Source organism: Ursus americanus, chromosome 2 (assembly GCF_024610735.1).
Source record: "Ursus americanus isolate L20-20 chromosome 2, mUrsAme1.1.p, whole genome shotgun sequence".
In the NCBI taxonomy this organism is placed as follows: Eukaryota; Metazoa; Chordata; class Mammalia; order Carnivora; family Ursidae; genus Ursus; species Ursus americanus.
Genome location: NC_142128.1, coordinates 105,202,702 through 105,230,492, shown reverse-complemented (window position 1 = coordinate 105,230,492; position 27,791 = coordinate 105,202,702). Strand labels below are relative to the sequence as shown.

The following is a 27,791-nucleotide window of genomic DNA, read 5'->3' as shown; positions in this document are numbered from 1 at the left end:
GGCAGGGCTATTTTCCTTTTTCGTGGCCTATTTTTATCTCCAATGTCCGGCATGGTCTAGATGAAATGAAGGAGCACATCAACTAAGGTAATGGAGAGGATAGTAGGAGTAAATGTTTACTCTTCTCCCTTCTGGAAGGTCTCGTAAAACATCACATTGCTCTGGGAGAGTCTGAGAATTCAAGAGGCTCTTTGGCTGGGTCCCTAGCTGCTGGCGAGTGAGAAAAGCCTCGGTGGAGGAGGGCAGCCAGGGCAGGGCGTGTCCCCACGGAGGCGCCCACCTGGCAGACAGCACGCAGTCGGGGCTGCTATACACGGCCCACTTCTGGGACTGGGACCAAAGGAAGCATTTGCTTCACTGTTCATTCACTGTCGACCATGTTCGATAATCATTCTTCTTGGGGCCGTCTGTTAGGGCGTCGCCGGGGTAAAGAACAGCAGGGTCCTTTCAGAGGAGACACAGGAGAGCAGAACAGCGGCCTCTGTGGACCCACTTCCCGGGACTGTGTCCTTGGGCTCATCACTTACAGTTCCTGGGCCTCGGTCCCACATCTGGGACCCCAGGAGAATAACACAGGCCCCCGTCTTGTCACCAGCTGTGGGAGGATCAGATAAATTAATGTGTAAGAAAGTGTTTTAGGAGCTAAGTGCAGACAAGGGACAGCGCTGGTTATCCTTCAGAAGTCTTCATTGTCAAGACACTTGCTGTAAAAGCATTTCCTCAGCATTTTATCTTCTGAGGAGCTAGCCAACTGTGGAAGGACTTAGAAAAAACAAACTAAGTCTCTTGAACATTTAGCAAAAACAGCTGCCCTGCCCCTCTGCAGCCAGTTCAGACTTAGGGACGCAAGGCCACGCTCCTCCAGGGCAATGTAGACATGGCGCCCGCAGGGTGGAACGCCGTCCCCTCTGTCTGCCTCCTTCCCCAGACCCCCAGCAATGCCTGGCCGCAGGGATCAGGGCTCCCACACTCTGTTCTCGGATGGAACGGGTGCTCACAAGGTTTGTAGTGTATACGGTCAGAATTTCTCCTAGGGCCTCTAAGAACGTTTGTTCTAGAACCTGGAATGAGGGATGGTCGGCGTGGGACGCAGATTTGGAGCCAAATTTAGGAAGACTCTTCTAATGAAAAGAGAAATTCATCAATAAAGTCAGCTTAGGCAGGTGTGAGCCTCCCATCATCTGAGGTCTGCAAGCAGAGGCTGGTCACTGTGAGGAACGTTGCCCAGCAGAGTTCCACATCAGGAGTTATTCTGTTTTTCCCTTCCCCACCTCTGCAAGTTCCAGGTGCGATTTCTAGGGAAAGAAGGCACCCCAGAAGGAACGTCTGTCTCTCGGACAATGTCCCGCGGCCTCTCTCTCCCGTTCCTAAGACTCCTCTACTTTGGTGCTTGTGTTTCAGCTGACGAGGCGTCTTCTCTCCAGCAACTTCTGTCTCCTTTTTCTTGGTTCTGGGTGTAAATGCCAAGTGACACCAAGAAACTGACAATGCCAACTAAAAATAACTTGAAAATAAAAACATTACGGCTGCCTTAAATATGGTGTTTTCCATCTGTTTTAGACGCAATCTCTCGGATTGTCTGGCAGGCACTTCGGAGCTAGGGAGGTATCCAGGGCCAGCTTCCCAGCCCTGTCCCGGAGAGCCTGCCTCTGCATTTCAGGACGACCCCATCTGGGGACCTCGACCCAGAGAGAGGCCCAGGCGGGACTCAGGACAACCTGCCTTCCTCCTCTCCAAGAACAGTTCCTTCTGAGAAATCGGTCACTGAGTAGAAGTAAAGGGAAGAAGCCTAATCATCTTGTTTTAAATCCTATGCTTTGCTCGGAATTTAAGTTTAGAAATGGTAAATAAGACTTCAAAGTCCAGAGTTAACACCGGGTCAAGACCCAAGTGAACAAGGCCAGGGGCCAAGAGAGAGGAGGTGGAATGGGAATTTGTGTCGTGTGAAGGGGAGGGGCAGAAAGAAGTTGAACGAGAACCATACAGGCATTGAGGTAAAAGGTAATATGCACTACTATTGAATTACAATTCTAATATTACATTATTATTATTGGGGGGGCACAGAGGGAGAGGGAGAGAGAGAATCTTGAGCAGACTTGACGCCCAGAGCAGAGCCCGACGCAGGGTTTGATCTCACGACCCTGAGATCATGACCCGAGCTGAAATCAAGAGTCAGACACTTAACTGACTGAGCCACCCAGACACCCCATATTATTAATAATATAGAACATTAAAGTGGCTTTAGCTATTTTTGTTGTTGTTTGAGTATTCACGTTAATTTGTCCCACACACTTTAAAAATACAATCAAATACAATCTTTGAAATCTTATTAGGGAACAAATCTGAAAAAAATTTATGTCCGTGTTTATACAGGGTGAGAGCATCGCAGAAACTCAGGACTCTCATCCCACCCACGTTAGTGGTTGCTGGAAGTCCAGGGAGGTGGGTGGCCTCCAAGCCATTCAGGACCCACACCCCGCCCAGGGGCAGGCCTGGCCAGTACTGCGGGGCATTTGCTGTCTGGGGGCTTGGGCAGTTCTAGCTTTACTGAAATATAATGGACATATAACACTGTAAGCTTAAGGAGTACAGCATGAAGTCTTGGTATCTGTATATATTAAGAAATGATCACCATAATGAGGTTAACTAACACACCCATCACCTCACACACTTACCTTCTGTTGTTGCTAAGATACCCTCTCTCAGCATCTTCCAAGTATACAACACACTATTGTTAATTAGTCACCATGTGGTACCTCCGATCCCAGAACTCACTCATCTTCTAACTGGAAGCAGGGAAGGTCTTTGATGATGGACCCTCGGTGCAGGATCAGGGGCCTAAACATCTCCCACAGGGGTGACTGTAGTTCTACGTGACATATGTCACACCATGATCGAACTATAATCTCTCCACACACACACATATACACACATATACACATGTACAAACACACACATATATAATAAGTGCTTATTATGACATACGCAACTACTGTATTGAATTAAAATCAAATATATTCTAAAATATCCCTCCATTTAAATACGCACGTTTACTCAACACAGAGGAGTACTTTGGAGCAGTGCGGACGTCTCTAGAGAGCGAGCGGAAGCCCTTCTTCCTCTGTTTCTGCTCCTGCTCCGGAGCCATCACTGTGAAGTTTGCTGTGTGTCCTCTTCGGTGCACATGGGCACACACGCTCACATACACGCCCCTAATGTTAGGGGCTTTCTCTGTTTACAGAAATGGAACATTATAGCCCCCTGCGTAGTCACATGGGCTGATCTGACTTCTCTCAGGGGAGCGTGACAACAAGGGGCCTCGAGTGGAGACTCGTGGTGAGCCAGACGGGGGCCCCTCCTACCCTGCCTGATGGCCAAGGGCTTGGTTCAGGAACACACCTTCTCCAGCACCCGTCCTGCCGTCCCCCAAGCCGTCGGCAGCATCCTCCCCAGTGGAGTCCATAATAATATTCCAGCCTCCAAGCCTCCATCCACGTTTCCACAGCTGTCACTCTTCTGCCTAAAAACTCTTCGAAGCTTTCCAGCAAAACTCGAGGCTGAGTCCACCCTTCTCTGCATGACAGAGACCGCCCCCCTCCACTCAAGGAGGCATCATAACAGCCACATGGGCAACGGCCTCTTCTCCAGAAGCAGCCGTGTCTACGACCCCTCCGTGCAAAGGAAAAGCTTCCTTCTCTTTCCTCACGTCACTTCTCTCCACGGATCCTTCAGGTCCAGCCCAAGTGTCAGCTCCTCCAGGGAGCTGTCCCCGACCCCACCTCCAGTCTGATTAATTAAACGCACATCGAACTGTATTAGAAATATTTTCTCACTTGCTTATCTTCTTAGTGTAATATGAGCTCCTGAGAGGAAAGGGACCCGGCTTCTGCATCTTTTACGCCCAGCACATTCAGTACAGCCGAGCACACAGCGGCTGCTGAGGGAATCTCTGCTGAACGAATGAATGAGTGAATGAGTGAATGCATGAAGGGGAATGACACTAGTGCGCGGCAGGCAAAGCACATTCTAGAGGTCTTGTCTCCTGAAAGCTCAAGGCAGATAAAGATAAACATTTGACTTCCAAGAACAACATCAAACTCAATTAGCAGAAGGCGGAGCCTAATCCATAAATGTGGAAGTAAGATGAGCCGTTCTCATCAGTGCCACGTGCTGACGGCATGAAAGGCCTTTCCCACGTCCGTGTCCTGATGCTCCCGCGGAGGCCTGGGCCCTCTGACTTCCGAGGTGGCTCAAGTTGGCTTGTTGGGCTGATATAAAACTAGTTTTTCAGAGGCAACACCTTAGCTCTTTAGGCTTGTGATTAACTTAGAAAAGACTGTCTTCTTCCTACTTAAAGAGAGTGCGAGGCTCAGACCCACGCTGCCGTGACTGCCGGGGCCCCACCCGCCGAGCAAGCACCTGAGATCCGGGCATGCGAGCTGAGATGCGCTCTGCGTGTAAAGTGCCCACTGGATCCTGAAGACTCAGGACAAAAAAGGTAAAAATATCTCATTATTAAATGTTCCTTAGTAATGACATGTTGAAACAATCATATTTAGAGCATTTGAAATTTGATAAAATATATTAACATCAATTTGACTTTTCTTTTTTTTACTAGAAAGTTTTGAATTACGTACTGGCTCTCCTTAGCGGCTTGCAGGACAGCTCTATGGGACGGCTGTGCTCTAGAGATCCAAGCCGCCCGGAGCTGGGGGAGGACAGCTGACTGCTCTGGGGGCGAAGCCTTCCGCCGTCGGGACAGACTGCTCTCTACCAAGTTGAAGCACGCCTCTCGTGTCTAGAACAGGAAGCAGTGAGCAGACAGTCTTCCCTCATCCTCAAGGGAAAGTTGCAGTCATCCTGAAGGCCCAGGGCCCCGGAGCTGGCTGGGAGGCACGCGAGGCTGGCTTAGACTGATTGGTTCTGGAGCGCTAGGAATTTCGAATCTGTGTGTTGCTTTTATTTTTATTTATTTACTTATTTTATCATTATTTTTTAAGGATATTTATTTATTTATTTGAGAGAGAGAGAGAGAGTGTGTGAGTGGGGGGAGGGGCAGAAGGGGAGGGAGAAGGACAAGCAGACTCTGCGCTGAGCATGGAGCCCAACGCAGGGCTTGTTCTCACGACCCTGAGATCATGACCTGAGCTGAAACCAAGAGTCCAGTTGGACGCTTAACTGACTGAGCCACCCAGGCACCCCTATGTGTTGCTTTTAATGGTCAGCGTTTACTCCTGCCCCAAGGATAGTTCTCATTGTCTGAGCTGTCAGCGTTCTTCCCAGACTTGTGACTTCTTATTGGCCACGGCTTGGATATCAATCAGACCGGTGGTGAACCTAAGAATAAACACATTTGTGAGAAGGCCGAAGGGGTGTTCTAGTAGGGAAAAGGCTATGCGGGGTCTTTCTGTATGTTCCTTGGTTCTTGGCTGCATTCCAGTTAGAGGAGGCTCTCGGATGTCGAGTTTCTAGGTCTTTGGGATATTACTGTAAATGTGGGATGCTGTTACGTACGTGGACTCAGACAACTTTAAGAAAAACAGTATACCATGGGCAAAAGAGTGTTCCAGAAACCAGAGGTTTGGGTTCCAGTCCTAATTCTGATGTTCACTGATAGAATGACTCCAGGACATTTTCCTCAATTAGCCTCTTGGAAACAGTTCCCTGATCAGTAAATGAAGTTTCTAAAACCGTCCTATGTATCTCACAGACTGGCTGTGAGGAGTAAAGAAATCAACGGGAAATTTTTAAAAGGTATAAGCTCTTGGGGCTCCTGGGTTGTTTAGTCAGTTAAGTGTCCGACTTTTGATTTCAGCTCAGGTCAGGATCTCAGGGTCTTGGGATCGAGCCCCACGTCCCCAACCCCACTCTTTCTCTCTCTCTTTAAAAAAATAATGAAAAACAGATAAAGCTCTTGTTGAAAACTAGAAAGCTATTAACACTTGAATCTATGTGTTTGGTTTATCTTCATCTTGCTTTATTGTGAAGCATGATTTCTCCCACGGGCCTCTGAGAATGACATTCAGACCCACCATTTCTAGAACAAACATATCCCACACCATAGGCAATTAATTCAGAAGTGCAGGAGTATTTTTAGGCTGTTCTTAGGGTCTAAACGTGGTACATTCAACTCTGACTGTAACAACAGAGAAGTACTTTTGCAGCTTGTGGGAGGGGGTTAGGAAGGCCATCATACAACGGCTGCAAGGCAGAGGAGCTAATTTTCTACACGCAGTTTCCAGGGGGAATTAAACTGCAGGAAAGGTTTTTAAAAATATGACAGTTATATTTTGGTGAATTCAACAATAAGGACTGAAGTGACAGCTAATTATAATAAAAGATGCTTGAGCAGTAACGGTTGAAGTATGCAGAATGATTCAAGGGTATGAGGAGTATTCTCGAAAGTCATTGTACCAAGATAATACATTCCAATTTCTTCCAATTAAAATATGAAAGACGAAGTAAAAAAAAATGGGACAATAAAATTCACCTAAATGAGTCTTTTTAAATATAGTTGTTAAAATAAATGCATTTCTTAGGTCTGACTAAGCCCTCAAAGAAATCCAGTGAAACGTTTTTAATAAATTTTTGCTAAAAGAAACAAAATTTGTATGTATGTATTCAACAAGCTTTGCGAGTTAGAGTTTTACCTCAATATTAAAAACAGAACAGGGGCGCCTGGGTGGCTCAGTTGTTAAGCATCTGCCTTCGGCCCAGGGCGTGATCCTGGGGTCCTGGGATCAAGCCCCGCATCGGGCTGCCTGCTCCGCTGGGAGCCTGCTTCTTCCTCTCCCACTCCCCCTGCTTGTGTTCCCTCTCTCGCTGGCTGTCTCTCTCTCTGTCAAATAAATAAATAAAATCTTAAATAAAAATAAAAATAAAAACAGAACAAAACTCATTGGTTTAAAGTGGTATTTTTCTGCATATCAAGATTTATTGTCATAATAAATAGTGTATTTTCATCCACCTGAGGGCAATGTCAGAAATGTGACTGAATTGTTGTGGGTCAGCTTTTGGGGAGGACACTGCTCTGTCAGCACATCCGACATGCAGAGTGAGGGCGTGGCCAGGCCCCTGGGGGTGCACACCTGCTCGGGGCCCGACGTCAAATGGGGAGGCAGAGGTGCCGTGTGTTGTGAGCTGTGTGAAGTAACGATGATGATGATGTTAGCTCACACTCACTGAGCTGTGATGAAGAAACTAGAGCCACGTTAACTCTTGCCATCTCTTCCACCCTTCAACACATGGTCCAGTGAGGCGCACCATTTTCAGCTTCCAGAACATTCCGTCCACTGAATCCCAGGGAGGTCACCGTTTAGCCCCTGCCCACCACAGGGAGGTAACTCTCGTGCGGCTGGCCTGTGCAGAAGCTGGAAAGCTCCCGTGTTAGAAACTTCTTGCTCACACAGATATGAGGCCTTTTCCAGTCTTGGATCCCAGCTCTCACGTGAAGCGGCTTTAAGTCTCGTGTGGTTCTTTTTTTTTTTTTTTTTTTAAAGATTTTATTTATTTGTTCGACAGAGATAGAGACAGCCAGCGAGAGAGGGAACACAAGCAGGGGGAGTGGGAGAGGAAGAAGCAGGCTCATAGCAGAAGAGCCTGATGTGGGGCTCGATCCCAGAACGCTGGGATCACTCCCTGAGCCGAAGGCAGACGCCTAATGACTGCGCCACCCAGGCGCCCCTTGCGTGGTTCTGGAACACGCTCTCATTTGTTAATTCACGCATTTATCGCACAAAACATGTTCAGCGTCTAATCTGTGCCAAGCACTGAAGTCGGAGCTGGGATTTCACGTGTTAACCCACAGTCGGGTGACCTCCACCCTGGTGCCTAGAACTGGCTCCCAGGCACCTACCCAGGATTCTAAAAATCGTCTGCAGGAGGCAGAGGGCGGGAGAGGGCTTTTTCAGAGACTGAAAGTACAAATGGACATCTGGACAGACTGTATCTAAGAATACAGACCTCTGACACATGACCTGCAGCAACGAGCCCAGAAAGCCGAACCAGAACTCCTGTAGAAATCAGCTCCAAGATGGTGAGGGCTTGGTTAATAATGCTCCGGTTGTCCTCCTCTTGCCCACTCTCAGTTCAGGATCAACCGGAGGAAGCCACGTATGCACCCTAACCCACCAATTGCACAGTATGCCCCAGTCCTGCTACCACCCCCTGCGGCCGGGCACACCCGACACCTTCCCTGCCCGCCATGAAGCTCCCCCACCTGCCTCTCAGCCTCCACCAAATGCCAGCAGTAGTGGCCGGCTCCCTCGCCGTAGGGCTCTGAATGCACAGCTTCTGCTCATTCTCACTTGGGGGCCTTCGTTTATTTTCACGACCCTGCTCAGTGTCCCCTCATTAGCACCGATCTGGTTAACTAGCTAAAATCTTTCGGTCTGGTTCCTGAGAAACAAGGTTGTAGCTCCGTCTCCCAGATTTTCGCGACATGTCACTCTGGCCAGTTGCCCTCGGTCTCTCACCACTGGTGACTGCGCGGAGCAGCACAGGGTATGGAAGGAAAAGCCCCTCGTTCACGCCCCTCGGGACTCACCACCCTCGTCCCTGTACTGTTAACGGGGCCGCACGCTTTGGAGATGTATGAAATCTCTGCCGAAGATCACACACACACTCGTGCCTCCGGCCTCCCCCTGACCTTGAGCTACGCGACTTACAAGGGAGGAAAGGGTCTCCTGGTCCTGAGCTTCGAGGCCACGAGCTACGGAGCAGGTTGCTGCTGAGGTGTCAGCACGTCCCATCCCATCCCTGACAACTGCACGAGGTGGGTATTACTGGTCTCACTGCAGAGATACAGGAATGAAAGCTCAGGGCAACAAAAGACAGCAAGGGTCATCTAATTGTGAAAGGTAGACAGTCCCCTGTGGGTCCTATCTGACTCCACCCGCTCTGCTGTATGGCTGAGGTCACAAGGAACTTGTGACCACGGAAAGAACAAGGCTGCAAACCAGAGCATCCACATTAGCCTGCTTTCAGAGGGAGGGCCGAAGTCCACATGGGGCGGCCACTTCTGAAGCACTGTACTGAGCTCTGGCCATGATATTTTAAGAGGGACTTTAACCAAATGGGATTATATCTAAAAAAAAAGTGGCCAGGATGAAGACCTCGAGACACGTCACGTAAGGGGCCATGATGGAGCTCGCAGATTATCATGCCATTTAGGACACACTCACTCAGGGCCGCCCGGGGGCGCAGTCGGTTAAGCGTCTGACTCTCGGTTTCCACTCAGGTTGTGCTCTGGGGGTCCTGAGATCGAGCCCTGTGTCATGCTCCGCCCTCAGTGTGGAGTCTGCTTGGGATCCTCTCCCTCTCCTTCTACCCCTCCTGCTCATGCTCTCTCTCTCTCTCTCTCTCTAAAATAAATAAATAAATCTTAAAAAAAAAAAGGAACCTATTTATTCAGGGAGTAGGGGCTAGAGGGACCGAGGAGGGAGAATTTTGGAAATAAGTACGTTTCCCTTGGGAAAGACCTACTAAGCCCCATCTGAGCCAAGGCAAACAGGAGAGCGTAAACGATTCCCTGATTTCTTCACCTAAGTGCACAAATTGAGACTATTCTGTAACAGACAATAGGCTGGCTTTGTAAGAACGTCTCCCAAGGGAGCCTAGGGAAGCGATTTCCCGCTTATGCCTCCTCTGAACAATACTACCTGCCACACTGGTACTTGAAAAATTGTTGAAAATAAGCCCGACTTTGTCCCTGAGGTTGTGGTCTGCTAATACGTCCCCTTTGTAAGAACCTGGGCCTCCCAGGCGCTCATTTACTTCAGAACGCGTCTGCACCCCAAACTGACCTTTCTGAGCAGCCCCGATCATCTTCTAAATCGACACTGGGCAATTAATCCTTTGTTTGCCTCCATTACGTGCTGCCTAAGGAATATTAATTGTTCTCTGTTGCATTTCCACTTGAGCTGCCTCTTGTTTCAGTTCATTTCTATTTTGCTTCTGACATCTGGTACCTGCATTACCAACGTGCCGCTTGCTTCCCTAGGAGCTAAACATGTCCTTAGAATCTCATAAATTCTGGGGAAGATGTAGGCGCAGGGCCAGCACCAAACGGGGATGACAGCACGAGCTACAGAACAGAGACCTTCTCCTGCCGGCCGCGCGCCCACTGGGGCTTCCAACTCTGCCTCCGCCCTCTGTCCTTTTAACTGAAGGAAAAGGGGACAGAAGCCAGAACCGAAGACGTGTTGAGTGCTCTCTCTCATTCTTAATGTCAGGCCAAACCTTAACCTTACGGAGACTTGAACAGAGTGACTGGGCTTGCTGAGCAGAGGGAGTGTGACTCCTGTCAGTGTCCCACCAAATGGTCACTGTCTGGGAATGGCAGCTGCAGGGCAGTGAAGAACCATCACAATTAGATAAAAAGCATCGATATCAGCCAATCTCTTTGCTGTTTCTCCACATGCCCACTGGATATCAGAACTGCCCCTTTCTCCTGGTGTCCCCCATTTCTGTTGACAGGTTGGTCCTTCTCCAGCAGGCACAGCTGCAGGTGCTGGAAACATGCCCGCTGTTCCTTCTGGCTCATTCCTTATGGCCTGTCAGTCACTAGGACGCAGCTTTGTCAGGGCTCTCGGTTCCATCTCCTTCTTGCTCTCACAGGCACTGTCTGTACTAGTCAGCGTGCTCCAGACAAACAGAACCAACGGGACACATACACATGTACATACACAGAGAGATGTATTTTCAGGAATTGGCTTGCGATTGTAGGGGCTGGTGAGTCCAACATCCACAGGGGAGGCCAGCAGGCTGGGAACTCAGGCAGGGTGTCTGTGTGGTCGTCTTGGGGCCAAGTTCCTTTCTTCTGGAAACCTCAGTCTTGGCTCTTAAAATCTGCAATGGGTTGGATGAGGCTGCCCCTCAGAGTGGAGAGTCATCTGCTTTGCTCAAGTCTACTGATTTAAATGTTAATCGTACCTCAAAACTACCTTCACGGCAACATCTAAAGTGTTTGACCAAACAACGGGGCGTCAAGTGGACACAATCGACCTTCCACCGTTATTTCCCAATCCTGTCTCTTCCCTCTTTCATCTTGGCCACAAACTCTCTGCCTCCCCACTCTCCTCACCCCTTAACGCATGCCCTTTGTGGGGCTTTCTTCCAGTGCTGCCAGGTCCTGGCCCAATCATGATCCTCAGTGTCCCCTGAAGCCTGCAGGGCTCCATCCACACACCCCCTGGGCCAGGCGCGCAGGCCCTTCCAGGATTATCCGGGTCTTTCCTGGCTTTGTGTGCAAGGGCTCTGCAGCCACGCTCGCTCCCAGCTCTGTCTTTGCCCAGAATCCTCAGCTCACTTGCCACTTCAGGCTCAGATCAAACCCCAACATCTCACTGTGGTCTTCACTGCTTAGTCTGTGGGGATTTGCCTCTTCCTGAGTCCCCATAGTACTTGTTGCCAAGTCTACTCCTTCAGCACCAGGGTTCGTGGCATCTGGCCGTGGACCGCAGAGGACCCAGAGCTACAGGGACCCCACGCTTGGTGCACTTGCTCTGCTCTCACCATCTTGATGTCCTTGTTCATTTTTTAACAAGAGGCCCCCCCAATTTTCACTTGGTACTGGGTCTCACAAAGTATGCTGTTGGCCCCATCCTGGGTGGTCACATTCACTTGAAGACTGCTCAGTACTTTGGTTTCCAAACTGGATTACAGACTTTTTGCAGGTGTCTTGACGAGTGTAGTTCTCAATGGACGCACAAGTCTGTCGATTATCTTTCCCACACGTAAGCCCTGATTTGCCAATTGTGCAGTCGTTCTGCTGCTAAGCACACGGAACCCTGCGATTACCCGCTCTGGAATCACGTACTGTTCTCAAAGTAGCACATGTGCTGAACGTTTGCCTGAGAGTCTGAAAACCTGACAGAAGGGAGGAGGGGTTGCGGTGACCAGCACCTACCCCCCTCAACCCAGCCCTTCACCTCAGTGTTCTCATCTGTGAAAGGCGTACTGCTTCCGAACAGCATTTGTGGAAATACAGGGTCTTCAAGGAATATCTGATGCATGAAGTTACGTGGAAAGCAGTTCATGCCCAAACGGGCTGGACGAGTGCCCGTCCTCTCCCACCCGCTTACAGATTCCCAGAGCACGCTGGCACATTAATGGCTCTGAGGAGTCCCACAGTAAGGAAACTGGTTCAAAAGAAACCCCTAGCTTCTCCCCATTAGAGTCCATTTCCTAACACACATCTTGGGAAATGCTAGGCTGATTCTTCTCTGAGCTAATTTCCAGGTCCCAGATTCACAGCTTCAGTGATTTTGGATTCCGGGCAGAGCTTGGGCCCGGTCTGCTCTCCCACCTGAGCTTTGGGACAGGATAGGTCTGGGCGGGTCACCGACAGTCTCGTAGGCAGCACGGTCATGGTCACGCGGCTCGTGCGCCCCACAAGAGCTGGCCTGGGTCAACGCACTCCTTTCTAGGTCTTTTCAGAACAAAGTGGACTAAGATTGAAATACATATTAACAGAGTTTGAACAGGCCTGTTCCTGTTTGCTCTAATTATATTTGCAAATAGTGTTTTAAAGATTTTATTTGTTTATTTGAGAGAGAGAGAGCACAAGCAGGGGGAGGGGCAGGCAGAGGGAGAAGCAGACTCCCCACCGCACGGGGAGCCCAACGCGGGACTCGATCCCAGGACCTCGAGACCATGACCTGAGCTGAAGGCAGACGCTTAACCCACTGAGCCACCAGGTGCCCTAGATTGTAAATGTTATTTAAAAATCTGTCCCCCCTCCAGCGTTGCCAGATTCTTGTGACCCCTGAAGCTACTGAACCCTGCCTTGAACTCCAGGCCAGTATTCATTTAAGAGGGTATGTTAGAAAAGTACAGAAGTAACCTTTTCTACAACCATGGTTTTCACGTTTTCCTTCCCAGCTTCTCTCCCTCAGCATCACCCCTGTGGAGCCCCGCGGGCCTTGAGGGCTGCCGTGCCCTTTTCTTCCTCCCCCCCCCCCCCCACTGGCTAGTCTTCTGTTTGCTTTGTCGGTGCTGTATTTTGCATTTCGTCTGGGTGGTGATTTCAGGTGCTCCCGAGACTCGCAAATCCAGACGCCTGTGTCGAAAAGCCTGTGCTGCCGTTCTCTTCCTCCCACAGGACTCCCCGCAGCGGCGGATTCTAGGCAAGCACCCTGAGCCTCCGGAGGAGACGGACAGAGAAGCACACACATGCTGACTCCCCGGTCTTTGTGATCCAACCCAGAGGTTAGGAGAGTTTGCAGAACTCGGGCACCAAGCAGCATCTGCCGTCTGTGGCCATCGTGCCACTGTGGGTGCCGTCAGAAAGACGTGAGTGATGGAAGGGTTTCTTGACGGACAGGGCTCGTAGCTCGTCTTGGAGAAAGGAGCGAGTGAGAGGAAATCTAGAGCTTAGCCCCGCAGCCACATCACGGAAGGAAGTGATTGCTCATAAATGCCATGTATTTTTTAAAATGATGAGCAGCGAAATAGGAGCGAGGGATTTAGAGAAAGATTGCCTGGATAGGAATTTTGGCTTTACTACCTCCTGGAAGGTGACCTTGGGTAAATCACTTCTTTGTGCCTCAGTTTCTGTCTTTGTAAAATAAAGCAGTAATAGTATTATTTGCGATGATGGTTATTGTGAAAATTAAGTAAGTTCATATTCTTTAAATGCTCAGAAGAATGCCGAGTATGGAGAAAACCCTCAATACACGGAAGCTCTTATGATCAGTATTATTATTTCTCCTACTTACAGCACATTGAAGGCAATAATGGTTAACAATAATCTGATTGCGGTAGAAAACTTCACAAAACATAAAACTGATGAAATAGGTTGAATTTGACACTTGGAAAATGAATTATAATCCTTCCTGTAATTGTTTGCCTCACACACAACTCTGCTCAAATGAAAATCTGCTCTAATGCACGGGTCCCGCTGAGCAGGGTTTTATGTCACACCGAGGCAGATCCAGAAAAATCCCACACAGTCAAGCACAGCTGAAAGGAAAACTAATTCAAGGTGGATGATTAAGGGCCGTAGCGTGATCCTAAGTACTGAGCACCGTGGGGAAGGGTGTGCAAGGTAGAAGACGGAGCTTGTGAGTCAGTGTGAAGAGCAAAGAGAGAGGGGGTGGCTGTTGAAAGAGAAGTCTCCAGTTCCATTAGCAGCTGACACGCAGAAGCAGGGGAGCTGAGGGGATGCTAAATGTTCTTGCAGAGAGTTTTAAATCCCATCCGCTCCCCAGCTCTGTCTCCTCTCCACCCCCATCAAAGAATATAGCATCTTCCGGGAGGAAAATGGGAAAGATTGTTAAGAAAAGAGGAATGGGGGGCGCCTGGGTGGCCCAGCGGTTAAGCGTCTGCCTTCGGCTCACGGCGTGATCCCGGCGTTATGGGATCGAGCCCCACATCAGGCTCCTCTGCTATGAGCCTGCTTCTTCCTCTCCCATTCCCCCTGCTTGTGTTCCCTCTCTCGCTGGCTGTCTCTATCTCTGTCAAATAAATAAATAAAATCTTTAAAAAAAAAAAAAAAGAAAAGAGGAATGGGATTTACTTAATTTTTAAGCGTTTGATTTGGCAGCAAATGGCAACCTTGTGTGGATGCCCACCTGCGCCCCAAATTGTAGGAATGCAATGAAACATACAGATGCTACCCACTCGACCGTCCATCTAAAGACGAGGAGACCCATCTCCAAATGCCCAACTCCTACACAGGCTGGAAAGTGTTTTATATGTTACAAGAGAGATGAGCAGCAGAACAGGATCTGTTCTGTTTTCATTTTCCCAATATTATCTTCATTTGGAAAATGGCGATCATAGCCACCCTTAAGTTGCCATGACAACTGAAGAAGCCATAGGAAGCTATTAGCACAGTGCCTAGCACACACACAGGAGCCTTTCAGAAAAAATGACACAAAGATTTTTTCCACTTACCTTCTCCCAATTCCCTGATCCCCGTGGGGCTTAATCTGTCATTAAATTTACAACCAGCAAAAGAATGCATATTTCCGCAAAAGAAGTCCATGTGCCCTGAAATCACTGATGGCTTAAATATTTATCACCAATGTATACATTTTATTCCAGCCTGCAGCCTTTTCTCCAGCCTACCTAAGGGTGCTCTCCTCCAAGGGCTATTTCCATGGACTGATGGCAAGCATGACCCTTCACCTGCCCTCTCTTTCTGGGGACATTTGGAATTGTTAAAAAAGAGGCAGCAGGCCCAAAATGGAGTCACTTATGTTAAATCCCATGTTAGCAAACCAAGACTTAATATCAAACCTAATTGCAGTTCTAACCACCCTGGGATGTAATGTTTAACCAGTCACCACGGAATTACCGGGTCTACACTCGGCGAAATAATCCACCGGATAGACCACTCCTGTTTCCCTTAGGAAGGCAACCTTGCCTACAGTAATTCATTCTTTCCTCATAATTACCTTTCCCGCCCCCTTTCCACCTTTAAAAACCTTTTCTTTTCTACAGCCTGGCAGAGCTCCTTTCTATTGCTAGGTGGGATGCTGCCCGATTCGTGAATTGTTGAATAAAACCAATTCGATCTTTGAATTTACTCGGTTGAGTTTCTGTTATTTAACAGAGTGCTGAGCACTTTCTCATGGCTTCCTCTCTGAATTTATGATAGATCATAGAATAAGTTTACTTTTTTTAAAAAAGATTTTATTTATTTGACAGAGAGAGACAGCCAGCGAGAGAGGGAACACAGCAGGGGGAGTGGGAGAGGAAGAAGCAGGCTCATAGCGGAGGAGCCTGACGTGGGGCTTGATCCCAGAACACCGGGATCACACCCTGAGCTGAAGGCAGACGCTTAACGACTGTGCCACCCAGGCACCCCATAAAACAAGTTTACTGTTTAATCCTGCATTACACTTGCTCCATACCTAAGAAGCATCATGATACCCATTTACGTTTTCAAAAGGGAACTTTGCTGGTCTATCTGTACTGGTCTTTTGAAGGAGAGAAATCTCAGGAATCCACTGTTTATTCTCCCTCTCATTACGTGGCTCATGAGCTCAGAACAAAACCACAGGATGAAGTCAGAGGGATAGATCCGGACGCCCAGCTCGCACAACGGCGTAATGGAGAGGCAGTAATTCTCCATCCTGGGAAGGACATTAAATGAATTGCAAAGAGCTGGTTGAGCCTTAGCAAAGGAGCCTGACCAGCTGTGAAACAGACAACCAGGTCCTGGCACTTCCCCACTGTGCCCTCTGACTCGTGGGCAACTCTGGTCTCCCGTGGAGGTGAAGGGAAACTAGCCACCTCTCCAGAATGGGGAAGTAAGCAGAGAGCGGAGACGGTTTCGAGTCTTCCCTTGACTCACAGGAAATAACTTGCAGCCCCTCCTTCATCTGCGTTTACCATGTTTAAAGCAGGAAAATGTCACATTTCACAATGAGGCTCTATGACTAAATGACAACACAGGTGAACAGTGAACATTTAAAAGATCGACCTACTTTCCTACAAAACAAACAGCAAAAATCAGAAACAAAGGAGTAAGTCTCGAGCAGGGAAGCCAACACATGAATACTTTATGCCCATCTGCCTAAGGACATTATAAAGAATTTGCTCAAAAATTTGGAGGAAAATGTCATTAAACCTCAATAATTCAAACCCCATCCAAATGGAATTCACAGAACTTTAAACACTGTCAGTTAATATCACTTAATGACAAAGGAAATACAATTTGGTGGTGGGGAAGTGCATTCTCCAAAAAAAAAAAAAAAAAAAAGCAAATGATTCTCAAGTTAAAAACCACTTAGCAGAATTTATATGTAATCAATACTGTTACAGAACCAATTGTATCTATTTATATCTATTTATATATCTATATATAGATATTTATTATATCTATTTATAAAAGGCTCTGCTGAAAATTTCTGGGCAAAAGATGTTTACTGATTAGCAAAAGATGAACTCAGATATTTCTATAAATTAGACAATAAAACTGTTCTTGCCTTACTTCTTGTTTCTGAGGTAAGCCAAAGTTGCTATAATCCATATTTTTTATTTTAATTAATTAATTAATTAATTTTAGAGACAGAGAGTGTGGGTGCACACACCTGAGAGGTGGGGGGGAAAGGCAGAGGGAGAGAGAATCCCAAGCAGGGTCCAGGCTCAGCATCAAGCCCGACGCAGGGCTGGATTTCACGACACTGAGATCATGACCAGAGCCAATATCAAGAGTCGGGCGCTTAACCAACTGAGCCACCCAGGAGCCCCTAATCCATATTTTTTATATCTGTGTTTGAAGGGCCGTCAGACATGAGATATACTAAATCAAAATTTCTACTTTTCATATCAGAATTAATACTGAAAGGAATTGGCTTTAAAAATTTAATACTGAAATTCAATTCCGGGCGCAGGTCTACTTATCTTTGAAACGGACAAGAATATGTTTTCCATCACGGGATCATCGTGAGGCTTAAATTAAATAAGCTACTTCAGTGGCTTAGAACAGCACCTGGCGTGCAATTACCCCAGTTCTTATTGTCATGATTGTTCGTTGGTACTATTATTTTGCTCAGAATCGTTTCTATATCAGTAGAAAGCACCTTCAGATTCCTGAGCAAATAGAAAATAAATGATGTCCTGCCAACCCTGGACGGTGACTTCTCCCAAAACTGATGGGAAACCTTCTTCAGTGCTCCTTCTTGTTGGGGGTGAGCCTGTCTTCTTAGAAACAAGGGTTGTTTGACTTGGGACCGGATAACTCTGCCCTTTGAATACGAAACTAGGAGAAGCACCTTTGATCAGTTGTACTTTGGCTCTACATTGTGCATTCCCTGGAGAGGGAAGTGTTAGCTCCTTATTGTAGCACTTAGCTTGCCCACTGTCTCTTTCTTTTACAGGGGACACTCTTACCTGCCTCAACCAGAAAAGAAGAACAGAATTTGCATGCATGGAAGGTGGCCTTTTAAGAAGAAAAATGGGACAATAGTGGAAATTGGGAGACAAATAGTGAATCAGCCAGAAGCCAATAGTTCAGATATCATGCTACCCTCTCTCAGGTTTATCTTATGTAGGGGTGTCGTTCTTTACAAGTTATGGCCCTCGTGCCGGCCTACACATCCATGCTTTCTTTTCCATTAGAAATGCAGCATAATCCACTTGGTAGTTTCAGTGATCTGAATATGAAGAGTTCAGCTAAAAGCGTATATGGCCGTGTAGCATGCGTGGGTGACCCACCCGTCCTCCTAGGCACCCAAGGATCGAGAACTTCCAGCCCCTAGTTGACTAGTGGGAAGAAGGGGATTTGCCATCCCCTATGGACCACCCTGACCCATATAAACACCTGAAAATTACAGATGGTTCAAGTGTATCTTCAAGATATGTGAAGGGAATTCTTTGCAAAGAGGAGGCAACACCGTCCTGCAAGGTTTCTTCAAGGAATGACACAGACGATCACTGTTCTAAAACATACGAGCTATGCCGGATTTATGTTCTCCCCTGTCTCATAGCTTATGTGAGCTCGTGCCGAACGGTTACGTTTGGACAATATACACTACTCACCAACCTGCCTTGCAGAATCTGGGGTAGCCTCTGAGTGACACGAGCACCGAAACCATGGCAGCATGTTGGGCAAGATGATTCCGTCCAGGAAAGGGCCCTCATTTTATATTAAACGGAGGTAAGCCTATTAAAACCACACCACTAAAAATGATCAATGCTGTAGGTCTTACTTCCCACGCCATGGTACAGCGGCCCCCCCGTGCTGTATGGAGCTGGGAGCTTTGATGCCGACGTAACTCTGAGTTTATGTAATGTGGAAAGATTACCTGTCCCAGGGATTGCCAGTCCAAGCCAGCACTGCCGATGTAGACATGCTGTTTGTCCACGATCCAGAAGGAGGACTGCAGCCGGCCCTTGTTGTAGGCAGTCATGTTCATGTAGGTCACCTCCGCTCCTGGGGAGTTCAAGGAGATCCTGGTCAGCCTCGGTGTCAAGGCCTTGAACTTGCAACCAGACATCTACCAGCAACAACACTCAAATGTTTCTATTAGTTTGGTGCACAGGAGGCCCTCGAGGAGTTACTTTGTCCTCAGAAGAGAACGAAGGGAAAATGAGAACAAGAATTACAGGACACCTGTGCAGAGGAGGCCGGAGCCTCCACCAGAGGCAAGAACACGGCCTCTCTAGTCCGAGGTGCTTCAAATCCCGGCTCCATCGCTTACCACCCAGATGGTGAGATACCTGCACCAAGCTCTTTTAGTTTGGGAGTAATTTTCATACAGATTTGCAATCAATAAAAGGATCGTCCTGTTTAGCATTACAGCTGTCCTCAGCAAGAAACTGGCTTTCTTCTGCTTTCCATATGTTATTTTCACCCTGGACCCTGCGTTGAGTTTACTTCTTCATTCTCCCTCTTCCTGACTTAATTTGGACTTGGCCTCCTCCTGGCCTTTCTTTATCTGAGGGTTCTTAATTTAAGCAATGATTATTCAAGCCTTACAAAAATCAATTGTGTTATTACTTATTTCTGCCTCAGGACAATGCATTTACAATTCCTCAAAAAGAGCAGATAGTCCACTGAATGCAATTAAATGTATTTATTTGTTGTTTTTTTTTTTTTAACTTGAGTGTAGTTGACACACTGTTAGTTTCAGGTGTACAACATGGTGATTCAACAAGTCTACATTATGCTCTGCTCCCCACGAGGGTTCCTACCAGCTGTCACCACGCAATGCTCTTCCAACACACTGACTGTGTTCCCTACGCTGTACCTTTTATTCCTGCGACTTAGTCATTCTGTAACTGGAAGCCTGAATGCAATTAAAATTAAATAAATGCAATCCAATTTAAATGAATTCTTTTTTTTTTTTTTTAAGAGAGAGAGAAGGGATGGGAAGGGGCAGAGGGAGAGGGAGAGAGAGAATCTCAAGCAGACTCCACGCTGGACGCCCAGCGTGGAGCCCAACGTGGGGCTCGATCTCACAACCCTGAGGTCATGACCTGAGCTGAAATCAAGAGTCAGACACTTCACCAACTGAGCCACCCAGGTGCCCCTTAAAGAAATTCTAAATTTCTACCTCTTTAAAAGAACAGACCCTCTATGCATAATTTTAACGAAGCAAACTGTTTTGTTTTCTGAATTCAATATTAATGAAGAGGATGCATTCTGGTGGCTACTTTATCGTCAGAATCGTCATTAGCCGAGGAAGATGTCACATCATATGCATCAAGATATACTCCAGAATACCAGAAAGGAAGAGCGGTGTATACTCTGAGCTTCACCTGCTGCTCTTGGGATAAGGAAAGTAAAGCACGCACCTGGCCCCTCCAGGAGGACGGCAACAGGGGCTGTGGGGAGGGAGCAGGACGGAGGGGAGCGAGCAAGCAGGCAGACTTCCTCAGCCTCCAGTGAGGAGCAGCTGGGGAGAGCAGGGTCTGAATGGCCTGAATGGCCACAGTGGGCAGTTGCCGTGGCAATTACGGAGAGACCCACATCTGCACGGACGCTGCGGTAGCCCCCGGAACGCCCAAGCACACCCGAGTGGGTGAAGAGCAGCACGTGTCTTGGGGACGTATCAGCTTCCCACGGCTGCTCTATCAAAGTATTACACACCGAAAGGCTTAAAACAGCAGAAGCTGATTGTCTCTCAGTTCCGGAGGTTGGAAGTCCAGAATCAAGGTGCTGGCAGGGCCATCCCTCCCCCGAAACCTGCAGGAGAGACTCCCTCCTGCCTCTCCCCAGCTTCGGTCAGTCTCTGCTGTCCCCTGGCTGGCAGCCGCCTTGCGCCCCCCCCCCACTCCTGTTGTCCCATGAGCCTTCCCCTGTGTCCCTGTGTTTTCCTGTGTTCACAAGGACACCAGCCCACCCCACAACTGTGTGCCCTCATCTTAACTAATTATATCTCCAAAAACCCTGTTTCCAAATAAGGTCACATTCTGAGGTACGAGGGGCTAGGACTTCAGCACGTCTTTTTGGGGGGACACAATTCAATCTACAGCAGAGCTCGTGGCCCTGTTCGCTGGCCGTGCCCTTCAACCCACCGGGCTGAGCGGCACTGAAGGAAGCATCGTGTCATCTCTGGAAGGAAGGTGACTCCGTGTGTGCCTCTCTCAGGTTCTACCCACGACTGGTGTCTCTGGGCAAGCCTTCACCTGCCTTCACATTCTGACTAGAGACTACCTCAAACCTCTGTGACACTGGCTGGCTCTCACCTCTGGCCTGGGACACTGTGCCTGGAACTTGACCCACGGCCCGTTGCTACTTGGCATTGAACTGTGTTTTAGTTCTTAGATCCCTATCTGCTGTCATTCGGGTCCGCTGCAGCCCCAGCCTGCTGGTCCCTTGGAAGGAACACAGCCTGTCTGAGGGACCCAGGGGGACTGTCCCTTCTGACCGCTCTATGCCACACCGCACAGCCACGGCCCTAAGAGGACAGAGGCAACTGACCTGGCAGTTCAGCCTAGAGAGTGTGACTTCAGGGGCCACGGGGCTTGTGTCATGCTCCAGCCAGAGCTCTAGAGTTAGACTGATGCCTACAGTTATTCTACGAAGGAACAGAAGCTTTCCCTCGGCAAACCTGTACGGACTATCGGATATATGCCAGCCACTACATCATGTGAAAGTAGGAACACGAGACCTAAAGTGGCTGAGTCAAGTTCAGGCACACAAAAAAAGTGTAATTTTTTAAAAAAGGATTTTATGTATTTATTTGAGAGAGAGACAGAGATAACAGAGATAGTGAGAAAGAGCACAAGCGGGGAGGAGAGGAAGAAGCAGGCTGCCCATTCAGCAGGGGGCCCGACGCGGGGTTCGATCCCACAACCCTGAGATCATGACCTGAGCTGAAGGCACCCCTAAAGTGTAATATCTAAAACAACTGGGATTGTTGAGGTGCCTGGGTGCCTCCGTCAGTTAAGTGATAGGCTCTTGGTTTCAGCTCAGGTCACAATCCCAGGGTCATGAGTTTCAGCCCCACATCAGGCTCCACGCTGGGCATGGATCCTGCTTAGGATTCTCTCTGCTCCTGCCCCTCCCCCCCACTCTCCCTCTTAAAAAAAAAAAAAAAGATTGGGATTGTTGAGACAGTAAGGGGGCACGGAGTATCTGAAAGGTCAGGAGGGGAGTCTCCACACTGTCAGGGAACTCCAAGGGAAGGCAAGGGCACGAAAGACGTGAACGGCTTCTCAGTTCTGCCTGGGGCCAGGGCCACCTGTGGGGAGGCCTGCGGAGCTGTGCAGAGATTACGCAACATGCAGTAACGTAACAAGCCTTCACTCAACAGCATGTGTGCTCAGCACCAGCACACCTGGGCTACGGCCATCCCACAGGGTAGGCTGTGTTTTTTCCATTTCAACCTAGAAACCACTAGACGTGGGGTCATCCATCAACTGAAAATATCTGATGATACAGCTGGAAAAATGTTTGCCTGCATATGGTTTGTGGGATATCACTTTCCCTTTAAGAATGATCTGTTTTTCTGTCTCTCAATCTATCCTCCATCTATCTCTGAGGACATATGCTTTTATCTTAATTTATACCGAACAGATATATAGTCATAGCCAACATGTCCCTGTTTATTACATGCATATTATTCAATGCTTAGCTTAAAATAATTTATTTTACATGCACTTAAAAATTATCTTTGTTGATTGGTTACAGAGATTACCCGCATTCTACTGTCTCTTTATATGTATTAGAAAGACATGGTTAAAATCCACTACTTGTGCAAGAGCAGAGTTATGGGCAGAGACGAAATGTGAGTTTATTCCCTAGTGCTGTGCTGGAGAATTCTAATTCCACAGATGTAATCTGATTTAATTCTAATTTTAAAGATGTATTTATTTATTTGAGAGAGAGAGAGTGCGTGCTCGAGTAGGGGGAGGGGCAGAAGGCGAGACTGTCAAGCAATCAAGCAGACCCCCTCTGAGCACACAGCCCGACGTGGGGCCCATGACTCTTGAAATCATGACCTGAGTGGAAACCAAGGGTCTGACACTCAAGCGACTGAACCACCCAGGCACCCCGTTGCTAGAAAAATTGGCAAAGGTGGTGACGTACATTTTTATGAAGCTGTCTTTTAAATATTACAGACTTACAAGGTCACAAAATATCTTTAAAAGCTGGCTTGACTCAAATAAATACAACTTTTTCAACAGGGTTGAAAAATGTAATGAGTCAAATTTGATTAACCAATTTTTGTTCTCCTAGATTTGATTTATAACAGGGAAAAGTATTCCTTCAGCCTGTTTGTAGCCTATGACCCACTGTGCAGAGGCCCCAGGATGCCAAACAGATGCTCGTCACAGGAACCGTGGCCCACCAGAACCCCTGGCAGGTGGTGGTGAGGCTGGGGGGGGTGTCCGAATCTTGGAGGCCTACCAGAACCCCTGGCAGGTGGTGGTGAGGCTGGGGGCGGGGGTCCGAATCTTGGAGACCCTCCCATTTCAGTCCCATCATCTATTTGTAATAACAGGAGTTATTAGTAATTCCAAACAGTGTTTCCAGATGCTCACAGTGATGAATCAAGATTATGTGCTTGTTTTTATAGTTGCTTATAAAATACTTGCATGTTTTCTAAGAGGTCCAATTAAGTCTTTAAAAAAGCTACCAACATGCTACATGGCGGTGGCAGGTTGGTCCTAATTGGTGGCCCTGATCAAGATACAGTGGTGTTTTATATGTTTTATATCCTTCATGGAAAGTAGAACATTAAAAAAAATCAAGAAATCCCGAATCGCTCATTACAACTGCTTTAAGCTTCAATGGAGATGCTCTGTTGAAATGTAAGAGAACGATCCTGCTTTCAGGGAGGTTTGCTTCGTTACGATTTTACCAAAATCGTTATTCTTATGGTGTTAGCCAGATAATATAGTACTATATTTTGTGCATAATTTCAATGAAGAAAACATGCCACTGAAATTTATTAATAGAGAAAATGAAAATAGTGGCTCAAATGTATTAATTAAAAATTATTTGAAGTAAAAAGTGTAATATCACAATGGATTGGAAATTAATGTCATTACTTTGGAGAATCAAGTTGACTGCAAAAACATACATTTAAAAATGTGTGTATACTCATAAACCTTCCTCTAAGAAGACTGGCAGCATCTGATCTGCTTATCATAGATCTGCCCCATATCCCATTTAGTGGAATGGACAACGATCTCACCCACAGCACTGTTCTTTTTCAGAGACCCTAACTGGTGTGATCGTCAGATTTCAGAGTACCTCGCTGTTCTTTATATGTGATGCAGCTGCGGGTGACGGTATGTGAGTGACCCTCAGAGCCACCACGACCTTCCTGCGCTGCAGAGCCCTGGGGACCATCCTTCCAACTGTGCCCATGACAGGACTTCCAGGACAGGACTATGTTTGTAATTCTACCCCATTATCATCAACTTAAAAATCTGTATACTCAAATTTTGATCAGAAGTTGTTTTACAAAGGGCTCCTGGGTGGCTCAGTCAATGGTTAAGGGACTGACTCTTGATTTTGGCTCGGGTCATGATCTCAGGGTCATGAGATCGAGCCCCATGTCGGGCTCCGTGTGGGCGTGGAGCCTGCTTGAGATTCTCTCTCTGCCTTTTCCCGGCCCCACTCCCCCCCCCCACCACTCACATGCTCTTGCTCTCTACCTCTCTAAAAAAAAAAAAATAGTTTCACCAATAATATTAGACATTTGTTGAACAGTAGTTAATTCATCATCTCAGAATATTCATTCCAATCTAAAATTGCTAAAGAATTACTGATCATTTCGATTTGGAAGCTCCAGGGATGTGTTGTTCTCTCTAGATTCATATAAAATGAGTGTCCTCAAAACAGAATGGTGTGGCTTCTGTGGAGAGGGTAGCCTTGGAATGTTCACATACGCTTACGTACAAGGAAGAGAACTCAAGGGGAAAATGAGCAACTTTAGAGGGCATCCAGTTGATGAATTTAATTTTAATTCTACTCTAGATAAGAAGAGTTATGTTCTACCTAGGCTTAGATTTATACCATCCAGATGCATTTCCCACATACCTAGCAGCTTGCTCTCTTTTCGTCTCTCATGGAAGGGGAAGAGAATCTTCGCAGGACAATTTTGTTGGTTGATGTCAGGTGTAGCTGAGATGTGCATCATTCCTTTCCAGCCAATACCCTCTTCTTAGAGTTCCAGATGCACCCATGGGAGGCAGAATAAGACGATCAAGGAACCGTGTGAGCCTGTTTCGTCTCTACTTGGCCACGGCTAATTGGACCAAGTGTCGACACCTGACCTATGCTGCGCCAACAGGATTTCCTCAATCCTGAGTCACAAAGTAAGTTAATTAAAAGAAGCTGTGCTGGGGACTCACACACGATGGAGGTCGCCATGACTGCCCAAGTCCGCACGAAGGAAGAGAAGGCAAGCTTCAGGAAGACAGCAAGAGAGAGAGAAGGGGAAAACCTGAAAAGACAACATCCCCCCTGACAGGGAAATGAACATGAGTCCGTGGGGGACAGCAGTACCTGGCGGTCCCATACCCCAGACCCAGCATCACTTCTTATCCTCAGCACCTCTCAATCCTTAGAAGAAATTCCTTGTTATGTAAGCCGGTTTTAGAGGCGTCCTGTTTCTCTACTAACTTACTCTGATGGTATTAATCACAGAAGCTTGTACTTTATTTTGTGCCTACAGAACTCGACAAGTCTTGCACCCTTTATGTGTATTTTTAATATTTGACGCAAATATTCAGTTCTGACCTAAAAGCCACGCGATTTTTAGCAAGAGCCAGTTGCCCAAATTGCATGATTAAATGCTTCAAACTTTGAAGTTTTAAAATAAACATCCTGTCAAAATACTCATCACAATGACACAAGAGGAAATATGCTAGTACATCGTGGTTAAAAAGTGAAAACTAAAGTTCTACACTCTCCATGAATCATCAGGATGAAGACCACACTGAGACTGTCTCCAAGTTTATTTCCAGAAAGTCACCTGCTGCAAGAAGATGATCCAGAGCTTTAGGAAATTTTACGACGTAACATTTATGCACACTCAAGAGAATACATGTAACTCATAAGTAGATTATGAAGCGCCATCTACAAATGGACACCTGCGAATCTTCCACTTCACTACGAACCACTCTGATGAAGGCAGCACTTCCCAATCAGTGCTGATTCTCTTTCCCTGCCCTCAGGAACATGCCGCAATATCAGGAGGCATTTTTGGTCGTCACAATTAGCAAGAGAAGTGCTATTAGCATCCCGCGGGTAGAGTTCAGGGATGTCGAACATCCCAGAATACACAGGACAATCCCCAGGACAGAGAGTTATCCTGCCCCAAACACCGACAGTCCACAGAGGGGAGATCCTGCATTAACGTTGGTGTGTGTATGCTTGATCCCACACTCCTGCCACTTTCCTCTGATGAAACAACTCTCCCGAAATAAGTGTTTACCACTGTGTTGTTCTTAAATATTTTGTTATATGTGTACGTATCCTTTTTTTTTAATGATTTTATTATTATTATTATTATTATTATATTATGTTAGTCACCATACAGTACATCCCCGGTTTCCGATGTAAGGCTTGATGATTCATTAGTTGTGTATAACACCCAGTGCACCATGCAATACGTGCCCTCCTTACTACCCATCACCGGTCTATCCCATTCCCCCACACCCCTCCCCTCTGAAGTCCTCAGTTTGTTTCTCATAGTCCATAGTCTCTCATGTTTCATTCCCCCTTCTGATTACCCCCCCTTTCTTTATCCCTCTCTTCCCCTACCGATCATCCTAGTTCTTATGTTCCATAGATGAGAGAAATCATATGATAGTTGTCTTTCTCTGCTTGACTTATTTCACTTAGCATTATCTCCTCCAGTGCTGTCCATGTTGTAGCAAATGTTGAGAACTCGTTCTTTCTGATAGCTGAGTAATATTCCATTGTATATATGGACCACAACTTCTTAATCCAGTCATCTGTTGAAGGGCATCTCGGCTCCTTCCACAATTTAGCTATTGTGGACATTGCTGCTATGAACATTGGGGTGCATATGGCCCTTCTCTTCACTACGTCTGTATCTTTGGGGTAAATACCCAGTAGTGCAATGGCTGGGTCATAGGGTAGCTCAATTTTTAACTTTTTAAGGGACCTCCACACTGTTTTCCAGAGTGGCTGTACCAACTTGCATTCCCCCCAACAATGTAGGAGGGATCCCCTTTCTTCACATCCTCTCCAACAATTGTTGTTTCTTGCCTTGTCTATTTTTGCCATTCTAACTGGCGTAAGGTGGTATCTCAGTGTGGTTTTGATTTGAATTTCCTTGATGGCTAATGATTTTGAACATTTTTTCATGTGTCTGTTAGCCATCTGTATGTCTTCATTGGAAAAGTGTCTGTTCATATCTTCTGCCCATTTTTTGATTTGTTTATTTGTTTCTCGTGTATTGAGTTTGAGAAGTTCTTTGTAGATCTTGGATACCAGTCCTTTATCTGTAGTGTCATTTGCAAATATATTCTCCCATTCCGTGGGCTGCCTCTTAGTTTTTCTGACTGTTTCCTTGGATGTGCAGAAACTTTTAATCTTGATGAAGTCCCATAAGTTCATTTTATCTTTTGTTTCTCTTGCCTTTGGAGATGTGTCATGAAAAAGGTTGCTTTGGCCGATGTCGTAGAGGTTGTTGCCTATGTTCTCCTCTAGAATTTTGATGGATTCCTGTCTCACATCGAGGTCTTTCATCCATTTGGAGTTTATTTTTGTGTATGGTGTGAGATAGTGGTCAAGTTTCATTCTCTTGCATGTAGCTGTCCAATTTTCCCAGCACCACTTATTGAAGAGACTGTCTTTTCCCCACCGGATGTTTTTTCCTGCTTTATCAAATATTAGTTGCCCAAAG

General features: G+C 47.0%; 1 protein-coding gene across 2 annotated transcripts in view; it reads right to left on the bottom strand.

The window, feature by feature from the left end:
- PLD5 (phospholipase D family member 5) overlaps positions 1–27,791 on the bottom strand; it is a 365,515-nt gene that overhangs the window by 78,242 nt on the left and 259,482 nt on the right. For both annotated transcript variants that reach the window (XM_045795973.2, XM_087859722.1), the window contains exon 5: positions 18,759–18,886. In XM_045795973.2, the coding sequence (XP_045651929.1) occupies positions 18,759–18,886 (128 nt within the window). The remainder of the gene's footprint in view (positions 1–18,758; positions 18,887–27,791) is intronic.